The 24,350-nt window shown below is 37.4% G+C and overlaps 1 protein-coding gene across 20 annotated transcripts in view; it reads right to left on the reverse strand.

Moving 5' to 3' along the window:
* The window catches only part of FAM13A (family with sequence similarity 13 member A), a 389,756-nt gene that overhangs the window by 198,081 nt on the left and 167,325 nt on the right, over window positions 1-24,350 (reverse strand). For 19 of the 20 annotated variants that reach the window (XM_063663893.1, XM_063663888.1, XM_054485353.2 and 16 more), the window contains one exon: window positions 6,020-6,173. In XM_063663893.1, the coding sequence (XP_063519963.1) occupies window positions 6,020-6,173 (154 nt within the window). Of the gene's footprint in view, window positions 1-6,019; window positions 6,174-17,231; window positions 17,311-24,350 lie in introns of those variants that run through there. The other variant, XM_054485355.2, reaches the window with a different exon arrangement.

Raw genomic sequence — 24,350 nt, forward strand, 5'->3', positions numbered from 1 at the left:
TACATACTCATTAAATGAAAACACATATAAAAGCTCATGGCACTGATGGCCTAAGTTAAATCTCTAAGATTTTGGTTATTTCTCTACTTTGCCTCTAATCAGTACTTTCTTGATTTCAAAACCCAGCTCTGTCATTTACTGTTGTGTGATCTTAAGCAATTTACTCTTATATTTCCTCATCTGTAAACCAGTATTAAGATCAATTACTTGTGAGGTTACTGTCGGTAGCAAATGAGATACATATATAGAAGAATTTGGCACAATGTCCAGCACAAAGCCCTATTCTCTCTTTTGCCCCTGTGTTCCTACACTGAGTTTGTTTGTTTCTTTTAGACTGTAAGGTCCCCCAAGGACAGGGACATCTCTTATTTATTTTCTGAAGCTCTCCAGCACTTAGTACAGAGCTTTGCCTAGAGTAGTTTTGCATTAAATAAGAAAAAAGTGAACAAACATTTGTTGAAGTTAACTGTGCTTAGGCTGTGGCCCTAAATGAAAATGGAGACACATGCAATGTTTTTGAGCATGAAAAAGATATGGGAAATGGTTTGGGAAGTTTCTGTGATGTATCAGTTTATATGGTAAGTGACTTTGATTCTACATAAACAATATTAATTTTTTTGACCTGAAAGTCAAATATACAAAAAAATGAGCTTTGTGGTCAAACTTGCCATAACATTTATTAATGTGAGCACTTCCTTCAAACGAATCACTATGGAAGGCCATTCTAATATTTTGCTTTGCTCAGAGCATTTGTTAGTAACTGTTTTGAGAGTTTGCTTAAAAGTCATATAAGAAAATCAACATAATTATTTTAGAGCCAGATTTAAATTTTAAACCCAAAAGTTAACATATAATCAGCACTCCTCAACTTAGTGATATGCCATAGGTTAAAATGACTATTGATTACTTCCCACAATCAAATAAAGCATTAGAGTACAAAGATTTCCCAGTCCAATGATATACAGAAAAATATGGTATATGAATGACATATATATGCTCTGAAGACAACTTTAAAATTCCAAAAGATACAATGAGCAATAGCAACACTGTCTAATAAAGGAAGTCTTATAATATGTTTATCTGGAATAGGTTCATATTCATCTAGATATTTCTAGATAGATATTTAGCAATATGCTAATCACATTATTTTATAGGATGCATATACATGAGGTTTGCATGAACCCTATTACATATATATTCATAACACTTATACACAAACTGGACAACCAGACAAACCAGGCTCATAGACTCCTGTCCCCCTCAATATCTGCCACCCTTCTGGGTAAATTCTGGGTCAATAAGGACAAACCATCAATATCTTTATCTCCCATCTCTTTACCATCTCCTTTCCCATAATTTTCTCTTCTCCTTCACTTTAGTCCCTCATGCTCATAAACACAATCTAAGCCTTATTTTCACTCCAGATAGCTCAACCTCCAAAATCAGTAATGCAAACCTCCTATTTCCTGTTTTCAGCCCCTATTCTTCTAGCTTGCTTGCTCATCTACTTCTGCCTCAAACATTCTTTAGCCTAACTACAGTCTCTAGTACCTCCTTTTGTATTGCTGTTGTATATCCTAGCTTACCTTCGGATCTTCTCATCACCTTCCATGCCCAATTTATCATTGTTTTTACCTGGACTACTGTAATAAACTCCTAATAGATTGCCCTACTTCTGCCTATCCCTCTCAAGAGCCTAGTAATCTTTTTAATACAGAAGTCACAACATTGCACTCTTCTGCTTAATACTGACGAATAGCTTCACTTAGAGTAAAAGTCAAAGTCCTCAAAATGATCTATGAATAGACACAATCTGCTGATCCCTTGTTTCCTTTGTGGCCTCATTTCCTTTCAATTCCATCTTGCTCATGGTAACCCAACTGTACTGGCCTCTCAACTGCTCATCAGACCAGGTATATTCACATCTCAAGGCCTTTGTACTGCTCTTCTCCTTGCCTGGAATACTCTTCTCTCAAGTGTCTTCATGGCTTGCTCCTTTGCTTCCTTCAAGTCTCTACTCAAACGTCTTCTTGTCAATGAAGTATTTTAACTGTCCTATTTAAAAAAGCAAATGCCACTCCTCTACTTCTGCCCTTCCCTGCTTTATTTTACTTCACAGAATATATCACTATCTGACATACTACATATTTTCTTTTCTTTTTTATTGGCTGTTGTTTATTGTATTTCCATTAGAATATAAGAATCATAAGGGCAGAGATTTTCATCTATTGTTCACTGTGCCTAGAACAATGCTTCACTCCTAGTAGGCACCGAATAATTATTAACACTTGGATTTAATGAATTCAATGTATAGTCCATGGCCCATTATTTTATCCATACTTTTCTCACTAAATTTTGTGTATGTAAATATCTAGATGATTAAGTTAAATATCTGGATGATTAGGTATCTGGATGATTAAGTTAAGCCCCATTCTTGAATGGGGCTTCACTAATGTCTGGGTTTAGAACACCTTCTGAAGAGAAAACCTAGAATTATCCTGCAGCTAGAGAAATTAGACTGTGGCTGTTAGATGCCTACTAGAAAGATGTGCTTCTCCTAACCCAGTTATTCAGAAATACAGCCGTGACCTTTCATTTTGACAAAATAAAAATGTTTCTATGTAAATTCCCTTCTTGAAACCTATAAAAACAAAATTAATGAAAGAGAGAAAAGAAACCTCCAACTTAAGTGAAGTAAGAGATGGCCATAACTGTGGACCACTGACTGTGAAGACTATCTGCCAAATTCAACAAAATGTAGGCTAAAATGCCAAGGGCCAACATATACATTCTCATATTTCTCCAAATGTCACAGTGCTAAGAGGTCTATCCAAAATTTCCTTCACTGGGGTAACTAGATCTGGTCAACATTGCCAAACCATTGCAGAATCTGGAAAAACTCTGTAGGGACCTAGGTTCACTCCCAAAGAATGGCAGGGAAAGCAAAGTTGAAGGGGAAGTCATACTGACAAAACTTTTCCCCTTGTTGTTACCTTGGCCTTCAGACAGAGGAAGCCTGTCTTGAAGTGAGGCTGATGAATGTGCTGTAGACGCCATGATCAATTTTGCAGCTACTGACCAGAGTCAGCTGAACAGAAACAGACATTAGGCTTTGATAGCCTATGACAGAAAAAGACTCCATCTTCCAATACTCTGGTCACAGTTCTTCATCTAGGTCCAAATACAACCGAACATATTTCTCTGGGCCCAAATCTCCATTTCGCATGCAAGAATATACAAGAAACTTCATTCAACACTTTATGACTCTGTTCTCCAAACTGGGATATACAGAGGTATGTCAGTGTTTATGTTTAGTCCTTTTCTCCCCTTAAAAGACTTATATCTAAGTCATTTACATGAGACTTGCCTTATTCTCAACTCATATATTTTATGTCCCTGTTACTCTTGGGTCTTTATCATTTACTTTGCGCCCATTTCCTATCTTTATATTCATCCTTCCAAAAACTGAACTCATGTGAAAAAATGAACAGAAAGATAACTTTTCTTTAATTACCTTCTCATTTTTCTTCTTTTTGAGTATATCAATGGTTTCATTCGGAGATTCTCAATTTCTTTTAAACCCATCTACCTTTTAGTTTCTATCTAATGTTTCTATGATCTTCACAATTTCCAAAAAAGTCTGTTTTCTAAGCATTGTCAATGTTTACATATCTAAATGTGGCTAACATATTCTCCTTTTATTACTATGAACTCTAAAATGGCATTGGCACATCCTTTTGAAATGATTTCCGTAACTTCTATTTCATCCTTACTTGTTAGGATTAAGTCCAGAGAATCACACCCCTTGTCACATTCTCTACTTTCTCAAAGAAGAGACTATCAGCAAGATCAGTTAAAAAAATGCATCAAAATTCTGCTTTGGCAGAATGACACTTCCAGAGAATATAAATGCAGTTTCTAATCATGGCATTTATCTGCCTCTAGGCCGATCTGAAACTTACATTAAAAGAGCAGCATTTTATATTCTTCTTCATCTACCTACGACATCTGTATTTGGCTCCCACAGAATTATGTCTTATATTATATTCTCATACTATGTTCTCCACCAGCCTTAAACCTAGTCACTCAAGGATTTCCAAGCAGGGCACTCTTCCACAGATCTCAACAGGTGTTATTTTACTTGCACAGCAAATAACATCTGTGTTAGTCTGTTTGTGTTGCTATAAAGAAATACTTAAGGCTGGCTAATTTATTTTAAAAAGAGGTTTAACTGACTCACAGTTCAGCAGGCCATACAGAACATCTGCCTCTAGTGAGGCCTCAGGAAGCTCACAATCACGGCAGAAGACGAAGGGGAGCAGGCATATCACATGGTGAGAGTGGGAGCAACAGCGAGGGGGGGAAGTGCCACACACTTTTAAACAAGCAGGTCTCGTGTGAACTCACAGCAAGAACTCACTCATCACCAAGGGGATGGCACTAAGTCATTCACGAAGTATCCGCCCTCATGATCCAAACACCTCCCACCAGGCCCCAGCTCCAACACCAGGTTCTACGTTTCAATGTGAGATTTGGAGGGGACAAACATCCAAACCATATCAACTCTCCATTGGCATATTCCAGCAATTAGCTTTATCTCAGCAAGTTTGCCCTGCCTAAGATTATATTTATCTATTTCCATTATACTTCAGGTTCACCTTATTATTTTATCTGCCCTAGTAAAAAGGTATGAGTGTTAAAAATTGTTTATAAGAGATTTTTAAAATCTTTTATTTTTAATTATCATTATGGGTCCTCTAATAGTTGTACATATTTATGGGATATATGTGATTGAGAGATGCTGCTGAAACAAAGTTAATTACCTTTTAACATTTTAAAAAGAGATCATTTTCAAAGTACTATAGGCACTAGAGGAACAAACTTGAGGGCAATTTTTTTCTATTTAAAAAATCATTTATTTTAACTTTTCTGAGGCAAAACTGAAGTAATGTTGTTTTCTTATTTTTTCTCGTGAATCACTGACATTTTTTTCAGCTACTATGTTACTTCTAACTCAGATTTACAACTGATAGTCTCCAATTATCTCATTTTATCATTTTAACTGAGCAAACTAGAAAATCTAGTTTTAGATCCTTTCGTAGGATGCTACTTGATACCCATACCATTTTAACCTTTCTTCAAAGTCATGGCCTCAACTGGGAGAAGAGATGAAAACATTCCTTTAAGTGCCCAAACCAAGTGCCTCTGATTTTATCACTCATTGCTATATGAATCAGCAAAGAGTATGTTATGGTCTGTAAACCTGATAAGCTTCAAGAAACCTCCTGAGGAAATCTCATACCAGCTCCATCATGATTTACCTCAATATAAATGAGGACGAAATACGACAACTTCCTTATTTTCCCACATCTGGAGGATTTGTTTGGATGTTTACCCTCTGATTCTCAATTCTAGGTCTTTGGAGACCTACAGGCATTTACCTAATATATACAGGGTATATTATAAAATTATCAATGTATAAAAAGATTTAGATAGTATTGTCAAGGACTCCTTTATAGGTTTTTAAAATATTCTCCTTTACTGATGATTGTTACCAAAAACTAATATATGGGACTTAGAATCTGAGGTTGGGCTTCAAATTGTGCCAGACACAAAAGAGACAAAAAGACACAGTAATATTGTCTTCAGGAATTTGCAGTCTAGTTAGTAAGCTAGCACTCCTGATCACAGCCATATGCACTTACTCCTGCTGTAACATCAGGCTTCTGTAGTAAGGGTGGTGCGGCCAGTTGACCAGAGCACTGGGCTCATGCAAGTGTTTTTGAGATGACTTTATAGCAACAAGAAAACATAAAATTGCTATTATTCTTGAATTTTAGAAGGCTATATTTCAATTTAATAAGCATTTGAAATAACAGATTTCATAAGAAGGATTCACTATACACAGGAATAATAATCTGAGGGTTATATCTATATGGAATTTTTATGAGAAAGAATTAAATAAAATCTTCTGTCCAAAATTATAGCAATATTGAAAATTAAAAACCAAGTTGCTTACTTTTACTATGATAAGCCTAGCCAGGTTTTCACATCTCAGATGATCATTTTCTGTATACTCTACTTCAAACAGGGTATTGTAATTTTCTAGAATTTTAGCCATTATCTTGTTGCACAGGTCCTGTTCCTTCATGCCTTCAAGCCCAGGTGGCACACTAGAAACAAGAAAGGGAAAGAGAGGAATTACTTAGTAAACACAACAATGCCTGCTAGCTGACTCAGACTTGTATTTTGAAATCTCCTGAATAATTAGCCTTATAGGGATGCATGGGATTTTCAACAAGCTCTTTGGTAACATGCATGACATTGTTGGGGCAATTGGAGAGTTCCCAAGTTCTGAATCAATAGCTTGGGCTGAATAAGAAAAATACAGGCTGTTCAGGAAGAAGATAGAGATGAACACTGAGGCCAGTAGTACTCTGAATATATTAAAAATTATTACACATAATATTTATATAAAAGTAAAAAAAGAATGAGGGTTTTCATAACAGAAATAGCCACACAAATAATAGCAACACTATCTTTATTTAAGGATTTCTTAGATAATGCACAAAAAGTACAAACCTTAAAGGTAGAAATGAATACTTCTGGGGAAAAATAATGATAATTGTTGAGCTAAGTGATGAGCACATGGAAGGTCTATTACACTATTCTCTCTTCTTTTAAATGTACTTAAAATTTTTCACAATAAAAATAGTTGAAAATATATCTGAACACAGAATATCCCATAAACAAGGTAAAAAGACAATTTACTGGTAAACTTCTTCAGTAACATGTATAACTGACAAAGATTAGTAGTTACACTATGTAAAGAACTCCTACTAATTAATAGGTAAGTCCAAAAGAAAAAGAGATGAAAGACATGAGTTGGAAATGTTGCAGAATAGTTAATAACCTTATGAAAAGATACTTAGCTTCACTGAATAACCAGAGAAATACATTTAAAAAGCACCACTTAGGTCTCGTTTACTATTTATGTGTATTAATTTTCTGAGGCTGTTGTAACAAATTACCATAAACTAAGTGGCTTAAAACAACAGAAAGTATTGTCTTCGAGTTCTGGAGGCCAAAAGAACAAAATCAGTATCACTGGGGCAAAATCAAGGTGTCAGCTGGGCTATACTCCCTGTGAAAGCTCTAGGGGAGAAGCTGTTCCTTGCCTCCCCTGGCTTCTGGTGGCTGCCAGCATTGCTTGACTATAGGTGCGTCACATCTATCTTTAACGAGGGCCAGCATCTGCAAATCTCTCTCTGCTCCATCATCACATGGCCTTCTCTACATGTGATTAAGCTCCCTCTAGCCCATTCTTATAAGGATACACGTGACTGCACTTCATGTCCACTCCCCTATCCCTCAAAAATTCAGGATAATCCTTATATCTCAAGATCCCTATCTTAATCACATCTGCAAAGATTCTGTTTTCCAAATAAGGTAACATTTACACATTCCAGGGATTATGACTGATATCTTTAGGAGATACTATTTAACCTACTAGACTATCTTGGGATACACACCCTAAGGTCTCCTACACTTGGGTGTAGATAGAACCTGTGACTTGCATCTGATCAGTATGATTTGGCAAAGGTGATAGGATGTCACTCCCATGATTATGTTACAATAGATGAAACTCAGAAAACTGAAGTGAGAGATTCTCCCATCGGCCTTAAAGATATAAGCAGTCAAGTTGTGAGACAGCTGTAAGAGGATCACATGGCAGGGAACTATGGGACTTCAGGGGGGCTACAGACATAAGAACACAGTAAGATGCTAGGGTCCTTAGTTATGCAGCTGCAAAGAAATGAACTCTGCCAACAACTTGAACGAGCTTGGAAGCAAATTATTCCCCAAACTCAAGCCTTTAGATGAAAATGCAACCCGGTTAATACTGTGAATTTGGCACTGTAAGATCAAGAGCAGATGATTCAGTTAAGTTGTGCCCAGATTCCTGACCCCTAGAAATTGTGAGATAGCAAATGTTTGTTGTTTTAAGCCACTAAATGTGTGGTAATGTGTTACACTACCCTACAGAGCTTGGTACCTGGAAAGGGGATGCTGCTGTAACAAATATCCAAAATGTGGAAGTGGCTTGGGAACTGGGTAGTGGAAGGAGACTGGGCAGCATCACAGAGAAGGCCTAAAATGCCTTGAACCAGTTCTCAACTGACCCCTGGACCTTAAGGACACCACTGATGAGGGCTCAGAAGGAAATGAGGAATATGTTACTGGAAATTGGAGCAATGGAGACCCTTGTGATGGTGGCAGAAAACTTAGGGAAATTGTATCCTATAGTTATGTGAGAAGATCAACCTGTAAGCAATAGCCTTAGATATACGGTTAACATTATTTGCAAGCAATGGTTTGAAAGTGCCACCTAGTTTCTTCTTACCACTTACAGTAAAATGCAAGAGGAGAAAGAGAAAGACATTGAGAGAACTTATACAAAAATGAAAGGGGACATGATTTTAAAAATTTTCAGACTCTCCAAATAGAAAAGACACTAAAATTAAGAAATTCACTGTCAAGAAAGCAAGCTCTATAGAAAAAGTTGAGGGTGTGACTATATAGACTTTTGCTAAAACCTCAGAAAGATCAAAAGCTGGTCTTATGCAGTCAGGCAAAGGTCCCTTTCAAGTGATGAAGGGTGTGCCTCACAGATCCTGTCGCTCAAATCAGAGGGCCTCTAGGAACTGAAAAGCATCATCCCTCAGCCATTTTAGCATGAGATGGAAAAGGGATTATTTTTAGAAGATCTGTGGATATGCCTTTCTCATAATGAAGTGAATCTCTATAAAATACACAGAAGACTCACAAAGTTTTTGAAAAATTTATTTCAGCCAAAACACTGCCAACGTGGAATCAAAGGGACAGAGGGATACAAAATGAAAGGATGATGTTGGCACCCCCAAATTCTATTGGCAGGAAGCAGGTTGATAAAACTACTCAGCTGCAAACATGAGTAGTTTCACTAAAAATAAATCATGATTTAGAGGGCAGAACCAAGAATCTAGAGGGCTATTACACAAAAATCATAGGAGACCATTGTTTTGGACTAAGCACAACAAACCAGATTAAAAATCGAAATGGAGTCACCCATGCTAAAATTCCACATCACCAAATCAAAATTAAGTTGTTATCTGACTTTCTAAAATCAGGAAAGAGAGAAAATATCCAATTTCCCAAACAAGAGCTTCAATTGGCATGAATAGTGAAGTTTCCTGTTTTAATCCTTAACCTGAAACAACCTAATGTTAACCAAACAGTTATTTATTCTATTGTTGTGTCTCCCAGCTCCCACCATACAAGGAAAGTAACTTTAAAATGACAGATCCACTTTTTGTTCTTTGCTTCTGCTTTCTTAAGTCCTTTATCTGTCTATAAAACCAACCTTGTTCGACTCATTGGGACACTTATTCTACTTAATGGAATGAAGTATTGCATGATTCTAGAATTGCAAATAAAGCCAATTCAGATCTTTAAACTAAATTTGTTGTAATTTTGTCTTCTGACAGATACGGTGACCAGTGAAGGGACCTCAATGAAGAAGGTTACTGATGTCTCTGAGACTCCTTGAGGAACACAGAAAAGATGCTGCTAACCTCCCCTTTAAGTGGTGGGGGGTGGGTCCCCTGTCTTCCTCCTGGAGCCCTGAGAATCATGTGTAAGTTCCTCTCAGGTCTGGGCTCTGCTCTCTTTTGTATTTGAGTACTCTGATCCCTTTGGCTTTTGGGGTACCAACAGGTAGTTTGTGCTATGACAGGGCACATAACCTTTAGTTTGCAGTGACTGAAGAATCACTGGCAAAAAAAGCTGAAGTTTTTAAGGTAACTGCCGTCAGTTGCACTAAGTGGTTATTACTGCAGGGGGGCTCTTTATTTCTTCTTTTCTTGTGTGCTGAGATTTCAGTGCCAAAGCCATCTTGGCTCTAAGACCCAAGATCCAACATAAAAATGAGATCCCTAATTTCTAAAGATGTCAGTACTCTGCCTTCTGGTACACCTGACTTTCTCATGAATAAAAATTATGGCCACAGAAGCTGCAAAGAATTACAAAAGTGGCAAAATCTTACTAAGATAATTCAGAATTACAATGGTCATTATATGAAATATCCTAGATGAAAAAAACTGTTCTTCTAAGGGGTGCACTTGAATCCCAGCCTCTTGAATTAGGCAGAGAGAATGGGATTGTTATTCTAATTGACATTTAGAAATGTCAATGAGGCTGGGCATGGTGGCTCATGCCTGTAATCTCAGCACTTTGGGAGGCTGAGGTGGGCGGATCACCTGAGGTTAGGAGTTTGAGACCAGACTGGACAACATGGTGAAACCCCGTCTCTACTAAAAATACAAGCATTAGCTGGGTGTGGTGGTGCAGGCCTGTCATTCCAGCTACTTGGGAGGCTGAGGGATGAGGATCACTTGAACCCAGGAGGCGGAGGTTGCGGTGAGCCGAGATCACGCCATCGCACTCCAGCCAGGGTGACAGAGCGAGACTCCATCTCAAAAAATAAATAAATAAATAGCAGTGTCAAAAAAAATAGGGTTCTAAAATTGCTTTTTAAGAAAGGTATTGTGAAGGCTAATAAAAAGCTAACAATGCAAGATATCACCCATACCAAAGACGGTAAAGCCCACCTGACTCCTACTGCTCCCTTCTTTCCTACCTTGCCTGAATATTCATAGGATACTAACTCTCTGAATTGCCTATCTTCTTTGAAAAAAATAGTCTCCTTACAAGGTGAAAAATTGAGGCTTGATATCAACAATACACTGATGCAAAACTAGTATTTGGTTTCCTGTTTTAAAACAAGGTTTTCTTTAGTATTTATCTGCTCTTAGTAAAAAATGGTGAGAACTTCTAGGTAACTGGCCTAGGAAACAAATAATCTGAGTCTTATCAAAATAATCCCTGTACCTCATATTTTCCTTCTTAGCTTATTGATTACTTAGGAAAACTTAATCTCGTCTCTACTAAAAGAGTTAAGGTTTTCCACAACTATATGACTTCTTTTGAAATCTTACAATTATCACTTTGGTTAAATGAATGACTATTATTCACAGTGATTTGTGATCCTATATTGAGAAGTGTTTTGAACTTTTAGTTTTGACAAACTTCCCAAAATTGAATTCAAAATTAAGTCATTTTGATCACAAACTAACTTTTGAACATTCCAGAAGGGCTCCTTAAAGTCTAAAAGAGAAATATTAAATCAATTAGGCTTATTTGAGATGTTAAATTATATGTGGAAACACTGTCAAATAAGAAATGATGTTTAATCTTTGAGTTCCAATTGTATGGATATGTTATTAATATGTGCTCCAAAAACTATATGAGATTTCTATAAATCTGTTGTGCTATCAATCATAACTTTATGTTAAAATGTTGTACACCACAGAAATAACCAAACTCCCTTGTCAACTGTATCATTATTATAAAGGATTCTCATCATGGTTTTAACACGGCCATTTTAAATCCTGTCCACAGTTAATTGCTTTATTCTGATGCCTTTCTAAAAGCTTTCTGTAAACAACTATAATCTTAAAGCATTGTGTCTTCAAGATGATTCACAGAAAAGATGGGAGGAACTCTAGCAAGTTCAGGTTTCTGCTAACCTTGAGATAACACTGGACTGGGTGAGAATTTCTAGAACTCTAATATAGAAACTGATGAGTTTGTGAAACTGCTAAATAAGCTCAAATACAGCAAGAATTAATTACATGAGACTAAATGAACTGATGAAGAAGAATTATGAATTTTTAAAGCTTTTAAAAAATTTGAAACATTGCTGGTTCTTTTAATGCTTTGTTTTTCAGATTTAAGGACACATTTTTTTTTTCTCTTTTAAACTATCCATAGTTTACAGCAATTTGGTAAAGGATACTTCTGTAAACAAAAATGGAAACATTTGTTTCTCCTCCCTACCTGACACCTCTGAAATTCAAAAACTATACTATGTTTTATTTTTACAGCACTATGATTATTTGCCTAAGTTCAATAAGAATTTGCTCTTGCTGGGCATGGTGGCTCAAACGTGCAATCTCAACTACTTTGAAGACTGTGTGGGAGGTGGACTTGAGGCCAGGAGTTTGAGATCATCCTGGGCAACATAGTGAGACCCGCATTTTAAAAATTAGCTGGGCATGATGGCATGCGCCTATGGTTCCAGCTACCCAGGAGGCTGACGTTCCAGCTACCCAGGAGGACCTCTTGAGCTTAGAAGTTTGAAGCTGCAGCAAGCTATGATCATACCACTACACTGCAGCCCCAGCGATAGAGCAAGACCCTAGTTCCTCTTTAAAAAAAAAGAATTTGCTCTCTTTATAACATGACGTAACTGGAAACATTGGTTTTCTTACCAAGGGTTTGACTGGAATGTCCTATTTGAACATGTGGATAGACTGCCTAGCTTCAAGGGTTCCCTGCCTTATAGCCAGTGAGTAAAAAGTTGCCACTTCCTGGCAGGCCCAGGAACCTCAAGATATTAGATGCTGTAGGCAAAGTCTGATGTCTGCATTGGTTTGACTTCCTAGAGTTAAGATGCATAGTGGCTCACGCCTATAATCCTAGCACTTTGGGAGGCCGAGGCAGGTAGATCACCTGAGGTCAGGAGTTTGAGACCCAACTGGCCAACATGGTGAAACCCTGTCTCTACTAAAAGTACAAAAAATTAGCTGGGCGTGGTGGTGGGTGCCTATAGTCCCAGCTACTCGAGAGGCTGAGGCAGAACAATTGCTTGAATCCAGAAGGCAGAGTTTGCAGTGAGCCGAGATCATGCCATTGCACTCCAGCCTCGGCAACAAGAGCAAGACTCTGTCTCAAAAAAAAAAGTTCAATCTGAGATTCCTTGTCAAAATTCTACCAAAGCAAACGTAAAAGGAACCTATGTGGGTTATTCTTGCTGCACTTATGTAAATACCTAAGGGCAATTTTTATGAGACTAAACTTATTTTGCAAACAAATTAGTCTTACGCTGATTATCTTTGGTAGAAATGGGGGTGACTGTAGAGAGAAAAATTATGTTTCAAAAGAAAACTACATTATACCTGTAATTAGATTGTAGCTCTGTTCATTGTTTTTGAGTTTTTATTATCAACTGTAGACTGAACTGGATCCTAAATTCTTCCAGTTTCCTCCAAAATCTGGCTACAGCTAAGAACAAAAACTGCTAAACTGGACAACTCAACATAAATTTCAAGGGACAAGTCTCATGCCTGATATGTGAACTACATGCAGAGTTGAATATAATGCCTGCTAGCACAACCAGAGACATTCAACTGCAAATCAGGGTGAGAAGTTGCCAACTTCATGCTGTGGAGTTTTTCCCAAGATGCATGGAATGAGACTCCCTATTGTAGTAAGACTCTTGCCCCTCTTAATTTTTCCATATGTAGGCCTGCTTCTTTCTCTTGGAAGTGTAAAGCTGTAGTTAGAATTCCCCAATCAGTAGTTTTTGGGGGTCACTTGACAAGGTTGGATCTCTCATATCAAACCCAAATATTTATACAATCTAAGAGATCCTATAGTGCACCTAGTGCGAAGCTTTAGCAACATCCCTAATGCGACTGTTTGTTCAAATTGTACTAGTGGTCTGTGAGAAATGGGTAAGTTCTTCTTCAAAGATGATAAAAAGTCACATTTTCTTACTATAAGATTGCGACCACTATTAGCATATATACATATATACTATGTGGTTGTATATATATATACTACGTATTCTATGTGTGTGTTTGTATATATATACACATAGAATACATATATACTATGTATTCTATGTGTGTGTATATACACATACTATATATATATAGTATATATTATATGCATAGTATATATATACACATAGTATGTATGTGTGTGTATATATATGTGTATGTGTATATATATATATATGTAATCCAAATCAGCTGTCCTAGCTTGCTCTGGCATGCCTGGACAGAACTACACAAGCCCCAGCCCATAGTACATGCCATACCTTATTTGGAGATGCTTTCTTAACCATCCCTGGGCAACTTCCTTTTCTTTCTTTGTGCTATTCCCCTTACCTAATTAACAAAGTTTTAAGCTAATAGCCAATCGGGTAAAGTGTAAAATGTGACGTCCTATTCCAGCCAATGGAAACTGGACATAGCAGTAGGGCAGATGCATCAGGTTATAAATAACTCAGTCTCCTTTGTTTGGTGCGCTCTTGTGGCTGGATAGCTATTAAGTAGCACCCTTTCTGCAGAAAGTAAAGCTGGCCTTGCTGAGAGATCATCTGCTCCCATGTTAATTCTTTTTTTTTTTTTTTTTGACACCAAAAACTTCATTCCCAACATGGTCTCTTTTATAGAATTAGCACCCTCTGCTTTAATTTAACCCATTCCTGGGATGCCAGATGATAGAATTACTACCTACTTATTTGAAAAGGTAGTAAACAAAAAAGAAAATAAGGAAAATAAAAAAAAATCACTACCTACTAACTGAACCTGGAGGAATCTGTGCAGTTGCTGACACTTCTTGCTGCATATAGATAAATATGCTGGGTATTGGAGAGACTCAGTTACAAAACATTAACAAACGGGCTACTTGGTTAAAACAGGTAAATTCCTTGTCTGGCTCAGCTGTTTTTTTATTTATTTGATTTTAGTTGGTTTGGTTTATAAGGACTCTGGCTAAGGAGCCAGAGTTATTATCAGTTATTATCCTCCTGAAAGTAATAGTACCAGTCTCCCTAGTACACTGTGTTCCCTTAAAAACTTCCAAGTGCTTGCATAAAGCTATCCTTCAAATGTCAAATGGAGTCTTTTCAGCTGGAATGACAAAAACTCAAAGAAATGCAAGATCATAAATACACCATAACCTATGAAGGACATGTTGAAACTGGAAACCCAGCACAACTGAAAGCAGCACTATTGACCTAGGCAAATAGGTCAGGCTTTGGCCTGACCAAAAGGGGAAAATTATTAAATAAAAATTATAAGAGGCCATTGTTTTGGATTAAGCACCTGCACAAGGCCCAAGATGACCAGCCTAAAATTCAAAAATGAAGTCCCAGCTGGGAGCAGTGGCTCATGCCTATAATCCCAGCACTTTGAGAGGCTGAGGTGGGCAGATCACTTGAGGCCAAGAGTTCAAGACCAGGCTGGCCAACATGGTAAAACCCTGTCTCTACCAAAAAATATAAAAAATTAGTCGGGCGTGGTAGCATGCACCTGTAGTCCCAGCTACTTGGGAGGCTGAGGCACGAGAATGTGTTGAACCTGGGAGGCAGATTGCAGTGAGCTATGATCACGCCACTACATTCCAGCTTGGGCGACAGACAGAAACTGTCTCAAAACAACAACAACAAAAAACACACAGAAATGAAGTCACCCATGCTAAAGTTTCACATAACTAAAACCAAGTTTTTACCTGACTGCCAGAAAAATCAGGAGAGAGAGATAGCCTAATTTCCCAAACAGGCCAGTTTCAATTGGCATAATAGTAAATTTCTGTCTGTTCTGATCTTTAACCTATATTTTTGGCTACCTGTTCCTGCCATACAAGGAAAGTAACTTTGAAACTACCAATCCACTTTTTCTTTGTTTCTGCTTTTTTTAGCCTTTTTATTGCCTATGAAGCCAACTTCCTCTGCTTGATTTCCTAGGACACTTATTCTATAATAGAATGAAGTACTGCCTGATAATAGAATCCCAAATACAGCTAACTGAGATCTTTACAGTAAATTTGTTACAATTTTGTGTTTTGATGAGTAAAGTTGAAAGTCATAGATAGATATTCTCAGGCCTTGAGAGGCTGGTCCTCAGAGGCTGAAATTACAAAGACGGGTTATCTATTAAGTACAGACATACATTATACATACAGATATATACTATATTAATGGTGTTAAAATTTAATGGAGGCAAGGGATGATTAGGAAAAAAAGCCTAAAAAGGCTCTTTAAAAGAACAATAATGCAAAAAAGATGGAGAAACACTGCTCTGGTCCCTCCAGTATACTACTATGAATGTTAAACACTGGCTCCTAATATAAGATCAACCTAGAGGTAACTAAACAATGCAGAAAAGAGCAGAGCTCTTGGAACAAGGGGCTAGCTGGAAGGGTCAAGGGATGTATTCAGGATCCTGCATTAGAAAATGGGGGCTTAGGTTCTGGCTCCACAACTCATATAGTGTAGACTTTGGAAAGCTCTTTAATTTAAACACTAGTTTCTTCTATTATAAAATAGAACTGTTGATAATATTAATGTTGTAGAGATCTTACGAAGATCAAATTCTTAAAAAAAGGAAGGTTTGCAAAACTATGGGGTTAGAAAACAGTCAGAAGTTGCCAGTGGCTGGGGTAAGAGGAGGAGTCAACTAAAAGGGACATGAAGGAATTGTTTGGAATGATGGAAATGGCCTGTATCTTTTTTTTTTTTTTTTTTTTTTGAGACAGAGTCTCACTCTATCACCCAGGCTGGAGTGCAGTGGCATGATCTCAGCTCACTGCAACCTCTGCCTCCTGGGTTCAAGCAATTCTCCTGCCTCAGCTTCCTGAGTAGCTGGGATTACAGGTACATGCCACCACGCCTGGCTAAATTTTGTATTTTTAGTAGAGGCGGGGTTTCACCATTTTGGCCAGGCTGGTCTCGAACTCCCGTCCTCAGATGATCCAACCACCTCAGCCTCCCAAAGTTCTGGGATTACAGGCATGAGCCACCGTGCCAGCCTGAGCTGTATCTTAATTGTAGTAGTGGTTATGACTGTCTGAGAGCAATATACTAAAAAAGATGCATTTTATAGCATGTAGATTGTACTTCAGGAAAACTAACTCTCTAAAATAATGCTTTGCAAACTGGTATTAAACTAGATCTTTCTAGTCCTGATCTCTCTTGAGAATCAAAGTTCGAGACTAAACATTTATTCACTGTAAATATCAATTTGCTAAGTTTCTAGACATTCTTTCTACCTACACTATTTTTTTTTACAAAACTAATATTTTTGTAGTTTTCTTCATCTTTATTTCTAGCCTTGCTATTCAACATATTAGTAATCCTCACCTTTGTTTCATTGATGACTTTTATGTGTATAAGCCTTCTATGTCTTAATCTAAGTCATTAATAAAAAGGCCTAATAAGTAAATAAAGAGCAATAAGATACTTAATTTGTAACACCTCTTGGTATTGGCATCATTTGATTAAGCAATACCCTTACAATGATTGTTCACCCAAGCCCGAATACACCTAATTGCATTATCACCTGATCAAATTGCTCCATCTTGTCCACATAAATTCCATGCAGATACTATGTCCTTAATTGATTTGCAATTAAAAAAATGCTGACACACTGGAACATTCTCCCTTATGTAGTTCCTTGCCAGAAAAAGAAAAAAAAATCTATTATTGAAAGCAATCACTTGAGGCCAGGTTTAACAACCATTTCAAAGATGCAAAAGTTTCCAAATTTGTACTCTCCTGTCTCTGAATCATTTTAATGGTCCTATATTCCTTAATATGTTATACATGAAAATTCAGTATAAACAAAAAGCCAGAAGATTTTTTTAAAAGATAACATTCAATTATAAAGTTCCTAATGTTTCTTAGAATTGAGGTGAGGCAATGGAAACTAAAATTTCCAGAACTGTTTTTGTACCTGGCCCCACCCTTGGCAATCTTCCCCTTCTGAAGAATTATTGACATTGGTGTTTCCAGGAACTCAATTTATATTATGTATGTCAGCTTCCATTTTTCCCTCACATTATAGAGTTTATAAACAGTTCCACTTGTTAATCCAACTGATGAGTGCTTCTCAAAAGCACTACAGAACATAAAACGTCATAAGTGAAAGCTCTCGAGTACTACATCAACAATTACCCAGCCATGTCTACATAGTAATCAATATTTTGGATACGCTGGAAAAATTGACATAAATTTCTGAGATATTTTCAAATGCCCTTAGGTTTGAAATCAAGTTACCAATCATTTGGGTGGATAAGTAATTTTTAAAGTTTTATACTGGATAACTAGATATGTTTCAACCTATTTTAGACACACAGTCTCAACAAAATTAGTAAAAAAGTAGTAAGTAATTATTATTCTTAAGGATAATTACTATTAAATTTGCAATGATAAAAATCAGTCATTTTTTTTTAAGAGACAAGGTCTTGTTATGTTGCCCAGGCTGGAGTGGTGATCATTGCACACTACCACCTTGAACTCCTAGGCTCAGGCAATCCTCCTGCCTCAGCCTCCCGAGTAGCTGGGACTACAGGTGTGCACGGCTGTACCCAGCTAAAAATTGGATCAAATTTAATTGATATATTTAACTGATATTTAATTGTGCCACCATGCCCAGCTAAAAATCAGATCACTATTAATTGATATATAGAAGTACATGATAATTGGGATATAATTACTATCATTTTTAGTTTTCAAAACATTTGTATGTTATATTACAACAGAGTAACTCCTATGTGTCTTACAGAAAAGCCATCAATAGTATAGAAGCAAGAAGAATACTGAGGTAAAGAGGTGGATGGGCTTTTTCTAATCCACTACCAGAAAAAAGAGTGACAGTGTTAGCATCTTGAAGATAGATGTATACTATTTATCTGAAATAGTCACAATTAGAAAGGAGCTGATTTATTCCAGATGAAGAAGAGTGGTCTAACTTAAAATACGGGTGAATTTTTCTATAATTCCCATTTTTATACAAGGATGTGGCTGATGTGAAAGCAGCACATTAAATTAACAGTGATGGGTCGATAACTCAATGGTGGCCAACCTGGAAGAGTTATCAATTCTGTTATGGCCATCAGCTGTTATTAAACCGCAAGACCCGTAGGCAGTAAGGGCATCTGTGAAGTTTCAGAGAACCTGCATTAGATAGAGCAACAAAAATATTACAAGACAAGACATGTAAAGGGAGGTGGGGCTCAGGTATGAAGGTGTAAACCCGGTTTCCGGCTCCTCTGTTATGCTGTAGGCTGGGAGGAGCAATGGGCTTAAGGGCCAGAACAACCGTGCCCCTGGGCTGCTGCTACTGTTTATTATATGTGTCACCTTGGACACGTGACCTCTCTGGAAACCTTCCTATTTTGAAAATCTGGGTTTTGTCCTAGATGATATATCAGATCCCCTCCATTTCTTTAATTCTACTTTTCTGAAGAAGCAGACGATGGGGTGGGGCGAGTGGTAGACTTCTGATGACTTTAGAACTCCAGTTATTGAATAAATGAGCAGGTGGTTGTGTGGATGAGTTCTATCAACTCTGGCAAAATTAAAAACATTTTTAGAAACTCAACTTCAGGACAACTTCTCATTTTAAAGCAGGAGGGAAAATATCATTTTTCCTTTAAATAAACTCAGGATCTTGCTTATAGAAACTTTTCAAATTAATGGTTAAAAGAGAATATAAGTCTCAGTGTTCAGATTACTTATAAATTTTATGTTTACCAAAAGTGATTAGGATCAAACTTTTAGCAGTCTGAATGCCTCAAGTAACTTTTAGTTTTATTTTTCATTATTTTCTCCCCTGCACCTTGGGGTCCAAGACATAACAATACATTTTCAACCTCAGAACTCATGATGCTGAGTTTTTCCTTCTTTACTTACTAAATCCTATCCATCTTCCAATGTTCAATTAAAGTCCTGTTCCTCTCTCCCATCAAAATCAATTACTTCTTTCTTATTCTCAAAGAATTTGTTTAACCTTTGATCACAGCATTTATTAGAGTCTCTTATATATCATAATTTGTTGTGAGGGTATTTATCGCCATTGCCTTGTATCTTAAGGGCAGGGAGTCTCTCCAACTCATCTTATATTTCCAACAGAGCCTAGTACTATGCAAGACTTACAGGGAACTAAAATTTACATACTCTTAGAAATTAAACTTATTAATACTTTCATAGTTCCTTTTCAACTTATTTAAAAAGTTACTTTCCTCTTTGTACATATATGGGCAACATGCTCCTAGGGTACAGTGTAAAATATAGTGTAAAGAATATACCCATTGTTCTTATCATTTGTGTTAGAATAAATAGCATATATGACACCTTTCCTCTCTAATGGTAATATTCCCCGAATCAGGAAGTTATACGCCAAACCAGCAATCTTTTATATAAACAGCCGTTGAGATGGAACAACCAGAATGCTTCCAAATGGGCTAAATAAACATTGGCAAGGCCTGTCAGGGTAATAAATACCAAGAAACACATGTTCTTCACCAAGAGCTCAGCCTGTAATGTTACTAAAAATAAAGACAAACTTGCCTCCTTCATTGCTATAGTATTGATCCATTTGCAAGTCTCAGTGGGGTTGCATAATGGTGGCTATCAAAACAGAGAGAAAACAGCTCAGTGTCTCAACATTATTTTAATAGTAGTTTGAAACTTCATTCCATGCCCAGCTTCATGCTGTTTGACAGCAGTAAGGCCTAAACTTGCCAATCCTCATACATCTTAGTTAAAACTGAAAATGTACCAAGAAAAGATCATATTATTCTTATTTTGTTCTGTACTATGTATAGGTACATGTAGTTCATTCTAAACCTTAGTCCACTGAATACCACAGAAAAGCTTCTTTAAGTAGCAAACTTGAGGCCGGGTACAGTGGCTCATGCCTGTAATCCCAGCACTTTGGGAGGCCGAGGTGGGTGGATCCCTTGAGGTCGGGAGTTCAAGACCAGCCTGGCCAACGTGGTGAAACCCCATCTCTACTAAAAATACAAAAATTAGCTGGGTGTGTTGACGCACATCTGTAATCCCAGCTACTCAGGAGGCTGAGGAAGGAGAATCGCTTGAACCCGGGAGGCAGAGGTTGCAGTGAGTCGAGATCGTGCCACTGCACTCCAGCATGGGTGACAGAGTGAGACTCTGTCTCAAATAAATAAATAAATAAATAAATAGTAGCAAACTTGACTAATTTGAATTTCAGCTCTTTCCCTTTGTAAATAAATATTTTACAGCATCACTGAGATATAATTAACATCTTATACAACTCACCCATTTACAGTGTACAATTCAATGCTTTTAGTATATTCAGACTAGTACATCCATCATCACAATCAATTTTAGAACATTTTCCTTATGCCAAGAAGAAACTTCCCTCTCAGCTGGGTGTGGTGGCTCACGCCTGTAATCCCAGCACTTTGGGATGCCAAGGCGGGCAGACCACCTGAGGTCAGGAGTTCGAGACCAGCCTGGCCAACATGGTGAAACCCCGTCTCTACTAAAAGTACAAAAATTAGCCGGGCGTGGTGGCAGGCGCCTGTAATCCCAGCTACTCGGGAGGCTTAGGCAGGAGAATCGCTTGAACCCAGGAGGCAGAGGTTGCAGTGAGCCAAGATCACGCCACTGCACTCCAGCCTGGGTGACAGAGCGAGACTCTGTCTCAAAAACAAACAAAAACGACAACAACAAATAAAACCCCACATAACATAAACTTTAACATTTTAACCATTTTTAACTATACAATTAGCAGCATAAGGTACATTCACATAGCGGTGAAACAGATCTCCAAAACCTTTTCATCTGGCAAAACTGAAACTCTACACCCATTAACCAACTTCCTCTTTCTCCCTCCTCCCAGCTCCTCATAACCACTACTCTGTTTCTATGAATTTTATGATTTTAGGTACCTCATATAAGTGGAATCACACAGTATGTGTCTTTTTTGACTGGTTTATTTCACTGAGCATAACATCCCAAGGCTCATCCATTTCCTTCCTTTGTATGGCTGAAAAATATTCTATTGTATGTATATACCAAATTTGTTTGTCTATTCATTCACTGATGGACATTTGGGTTGCTTCCACCTCTTGACTGTTGTGTCTTACCTCTTCTTGTACATATTTTTAAAAAGCAATCAGGTGCTTAAATAACAGGACACGAAACAACAGAATAAGAACAATGCAAAAATTCTGGTCAGCCTCTACCCAAACCAAAATGAGCCAAAGTGTTTGGAAATGATAAACATTTCGTGAGTATGTTTACTTCTGAAAAAAAATAAATTGTTAGACTCCATGAATTCAGTTGGTCTGCTTATAGCTAAGTTAAGGTAGGTCTTGAGATAATCCGAAATAAGACAACCTAATTGGTCAACACATAATATTAATATGAGGTGCTATATATTCCTGTATTCTTCATCCAATGAACATTTTCTTCATTTCAAAAGCTTAATACTTATTAACAAAAGTGAAAATGAATCTGTGATCACAATCTTACTCTGCTCTTTAAAGCAGGCCAGAGATACACAGGAGAATGCTCCTGTCCAAAAAGAGTTAGAATACTTTTCTGTGCAGTAAACTGCCATCTATCCATCCATAAATCCATCCATTCATCCATCAATCAACCAAAGTGTTAGAGGCTAGGCTAGTCAATGACACTTCTAAGATGGGTAAACCAGATTCTTGCCCTAAAAAGTTTACAAATAAGGTCAAGGGAGGAGCCAGAAAGAGGATAAATGTTAACAGGCTTAAACAACTATACAAAAAATAATAGGAATACAAAACAGAAATATGTTCAAAATGCTATGAGAATGGCCGGGAGTGCTGGCTCATGCCTATAATCCCAGCACTTTGGGAGACCCGAGGTGGGCAGATTGCCTGAGCTCAGGAGTTCGTGACCGGCCTGGGCAACACGGCAAAAACCTCGTCTCTACTTAAAATTCAAAAATTAGCCAGGTATGGTGGTGTGCGCCTATAATCCCAGCTACTCAGGAGGCTGAGGCAGGAGAACCGCTTGAACCCGGGAGGCAGAGGTTGCAGTGAGCAGAGATTGTGCCACTGTACTCCAGCCTGGGCGACAGAGCAAGACTTCATCTCAAAAAAAAAAAAGAAAAAATGTTATGAGAACTCCAAGAAAAGTAGTCGTTGCTTGTTATTCCCATCACCATCATTTCCCTCTTTTCTGGTTATTGTCTTGATTTTAATCCCATCAGGATATTACTGTCAGGTCAAGTCAGGGCGGTTAAAGAAACTCCACAGAGCTTCCTTCATACCTCACCGTTTTATAACTCTCACAAATATTTTCTTAAGATTGAATGTACTTTTAATGGCTAGAACTAACCATATTATAGTTAGAATGTGTTTTTATTATGCTTAGAATTGTTTTCAGAATGTAGAATTACATATTAATTAGAATTAAATATCATTATATTTATTTATTATATTGTTATATTTCCCTTCAGTTTTGATAACAACAGAGCACCAGGGAAAAGACCTCTATTAGCCTCAAATTAAATTCAGAAAACCAATACAATCTACTGAATACACATAGTCTGCTATGATTGTAAGTTTCCTGAGGCCTCCCCAGCCATGTTGAACTGTGAGTCAATTAAACCTCTTTCCTTCATAAATTACCCAGTCTCAGGTATGTCTTTATTAGCAGCGTGAGAACAAACTAACACAGTAAATTGGTACCGGGTAGTGGGGCGCTGCTGTAAAGATACCCAAAAAATGTGAATGTAACTTTGGAATTGGTAACAGGCAGAGGTTGGAACACTTTGGAGGGCTCAGAGGACAGGAAGACACAGGAAAATTTGGAACTTCCTAGAGACTTATTGGATGGCTTTGACCAAAATGCTGATAGTGATATGGATAATAAAGTCCAGGCTGAGGTGGTCTCAGATAGAAATGAGGAATTTTGGGGGAAGTGGGACAAAGGTGACTCATTATGCTTTAGCAAAGAGACTGGCAGCACTTTGCCCTTGCCCTAGAGATCTGTGGAGCTTTGAACTTGAGAGAGATGGTTTGGAATTGGAACTTATGTTTAAAAGGGAAGCAGAGCATAAAAGTTTGGGAAATTTGCAGCCTGATGATGCAATAGAAAAGAAAAACCCATTTTCTGAGGAGAAATTCAAGCAGGCTGCAGAAATTTGCATAAGTAGCAAGGAGCCTAATGTTAATCCCCAAGGAAAAAAAAATGTAAACATTTATAAGGTAAACTAGTTACAGTAAGTTAAGGTTAATTTATTATGGCAGAAAGAATTGTTTAAAATATATTTAGTGTAGCCTAAGTGTACCATCTTTTTAAAGTCTACAGTAGTGTACAGTAATGTCCTACGCCTTCCCTTCTACTCACCACTCACTCATTGACTCACTCAGAGCAACTTCCAGTTCTGCAAACTCCATTCAGGATAGGTGCCTGATGTAGGTGTACCTTTTTAAAATCTGTTATATCACATTTTTCTATACTTTTGTTAGTTTAGATATGTTCAGATAAACAAATACCATTGTACTACAATTGCCTACAGTATTCAGTACAGTAACATTCTGTACATTTTTACAGACTAGGAGCAATAGACTATATTATATAGTCTAGGTGTGTGGTAGGTTATACCTCTCAGTTAATATAAGTATACTCTGTGATGCTCACACAT

The sequence above is a fragment of the Pongo pygmaeus genome, chromosome 3 (assembly GCF_028885625.2).
Source record: "Pongo pygmaeus isolate AG05252 chromosome 3, NHGRI_mPonPyg2-v2.0_pri, whole genome shotgun sequence".
Classification (NCBI taxonomy): Eukaryota; Metazoa; Chordata; class Mammalia; order Primates; family Hominidae; genus Pongo; species Pongo pygmaeus.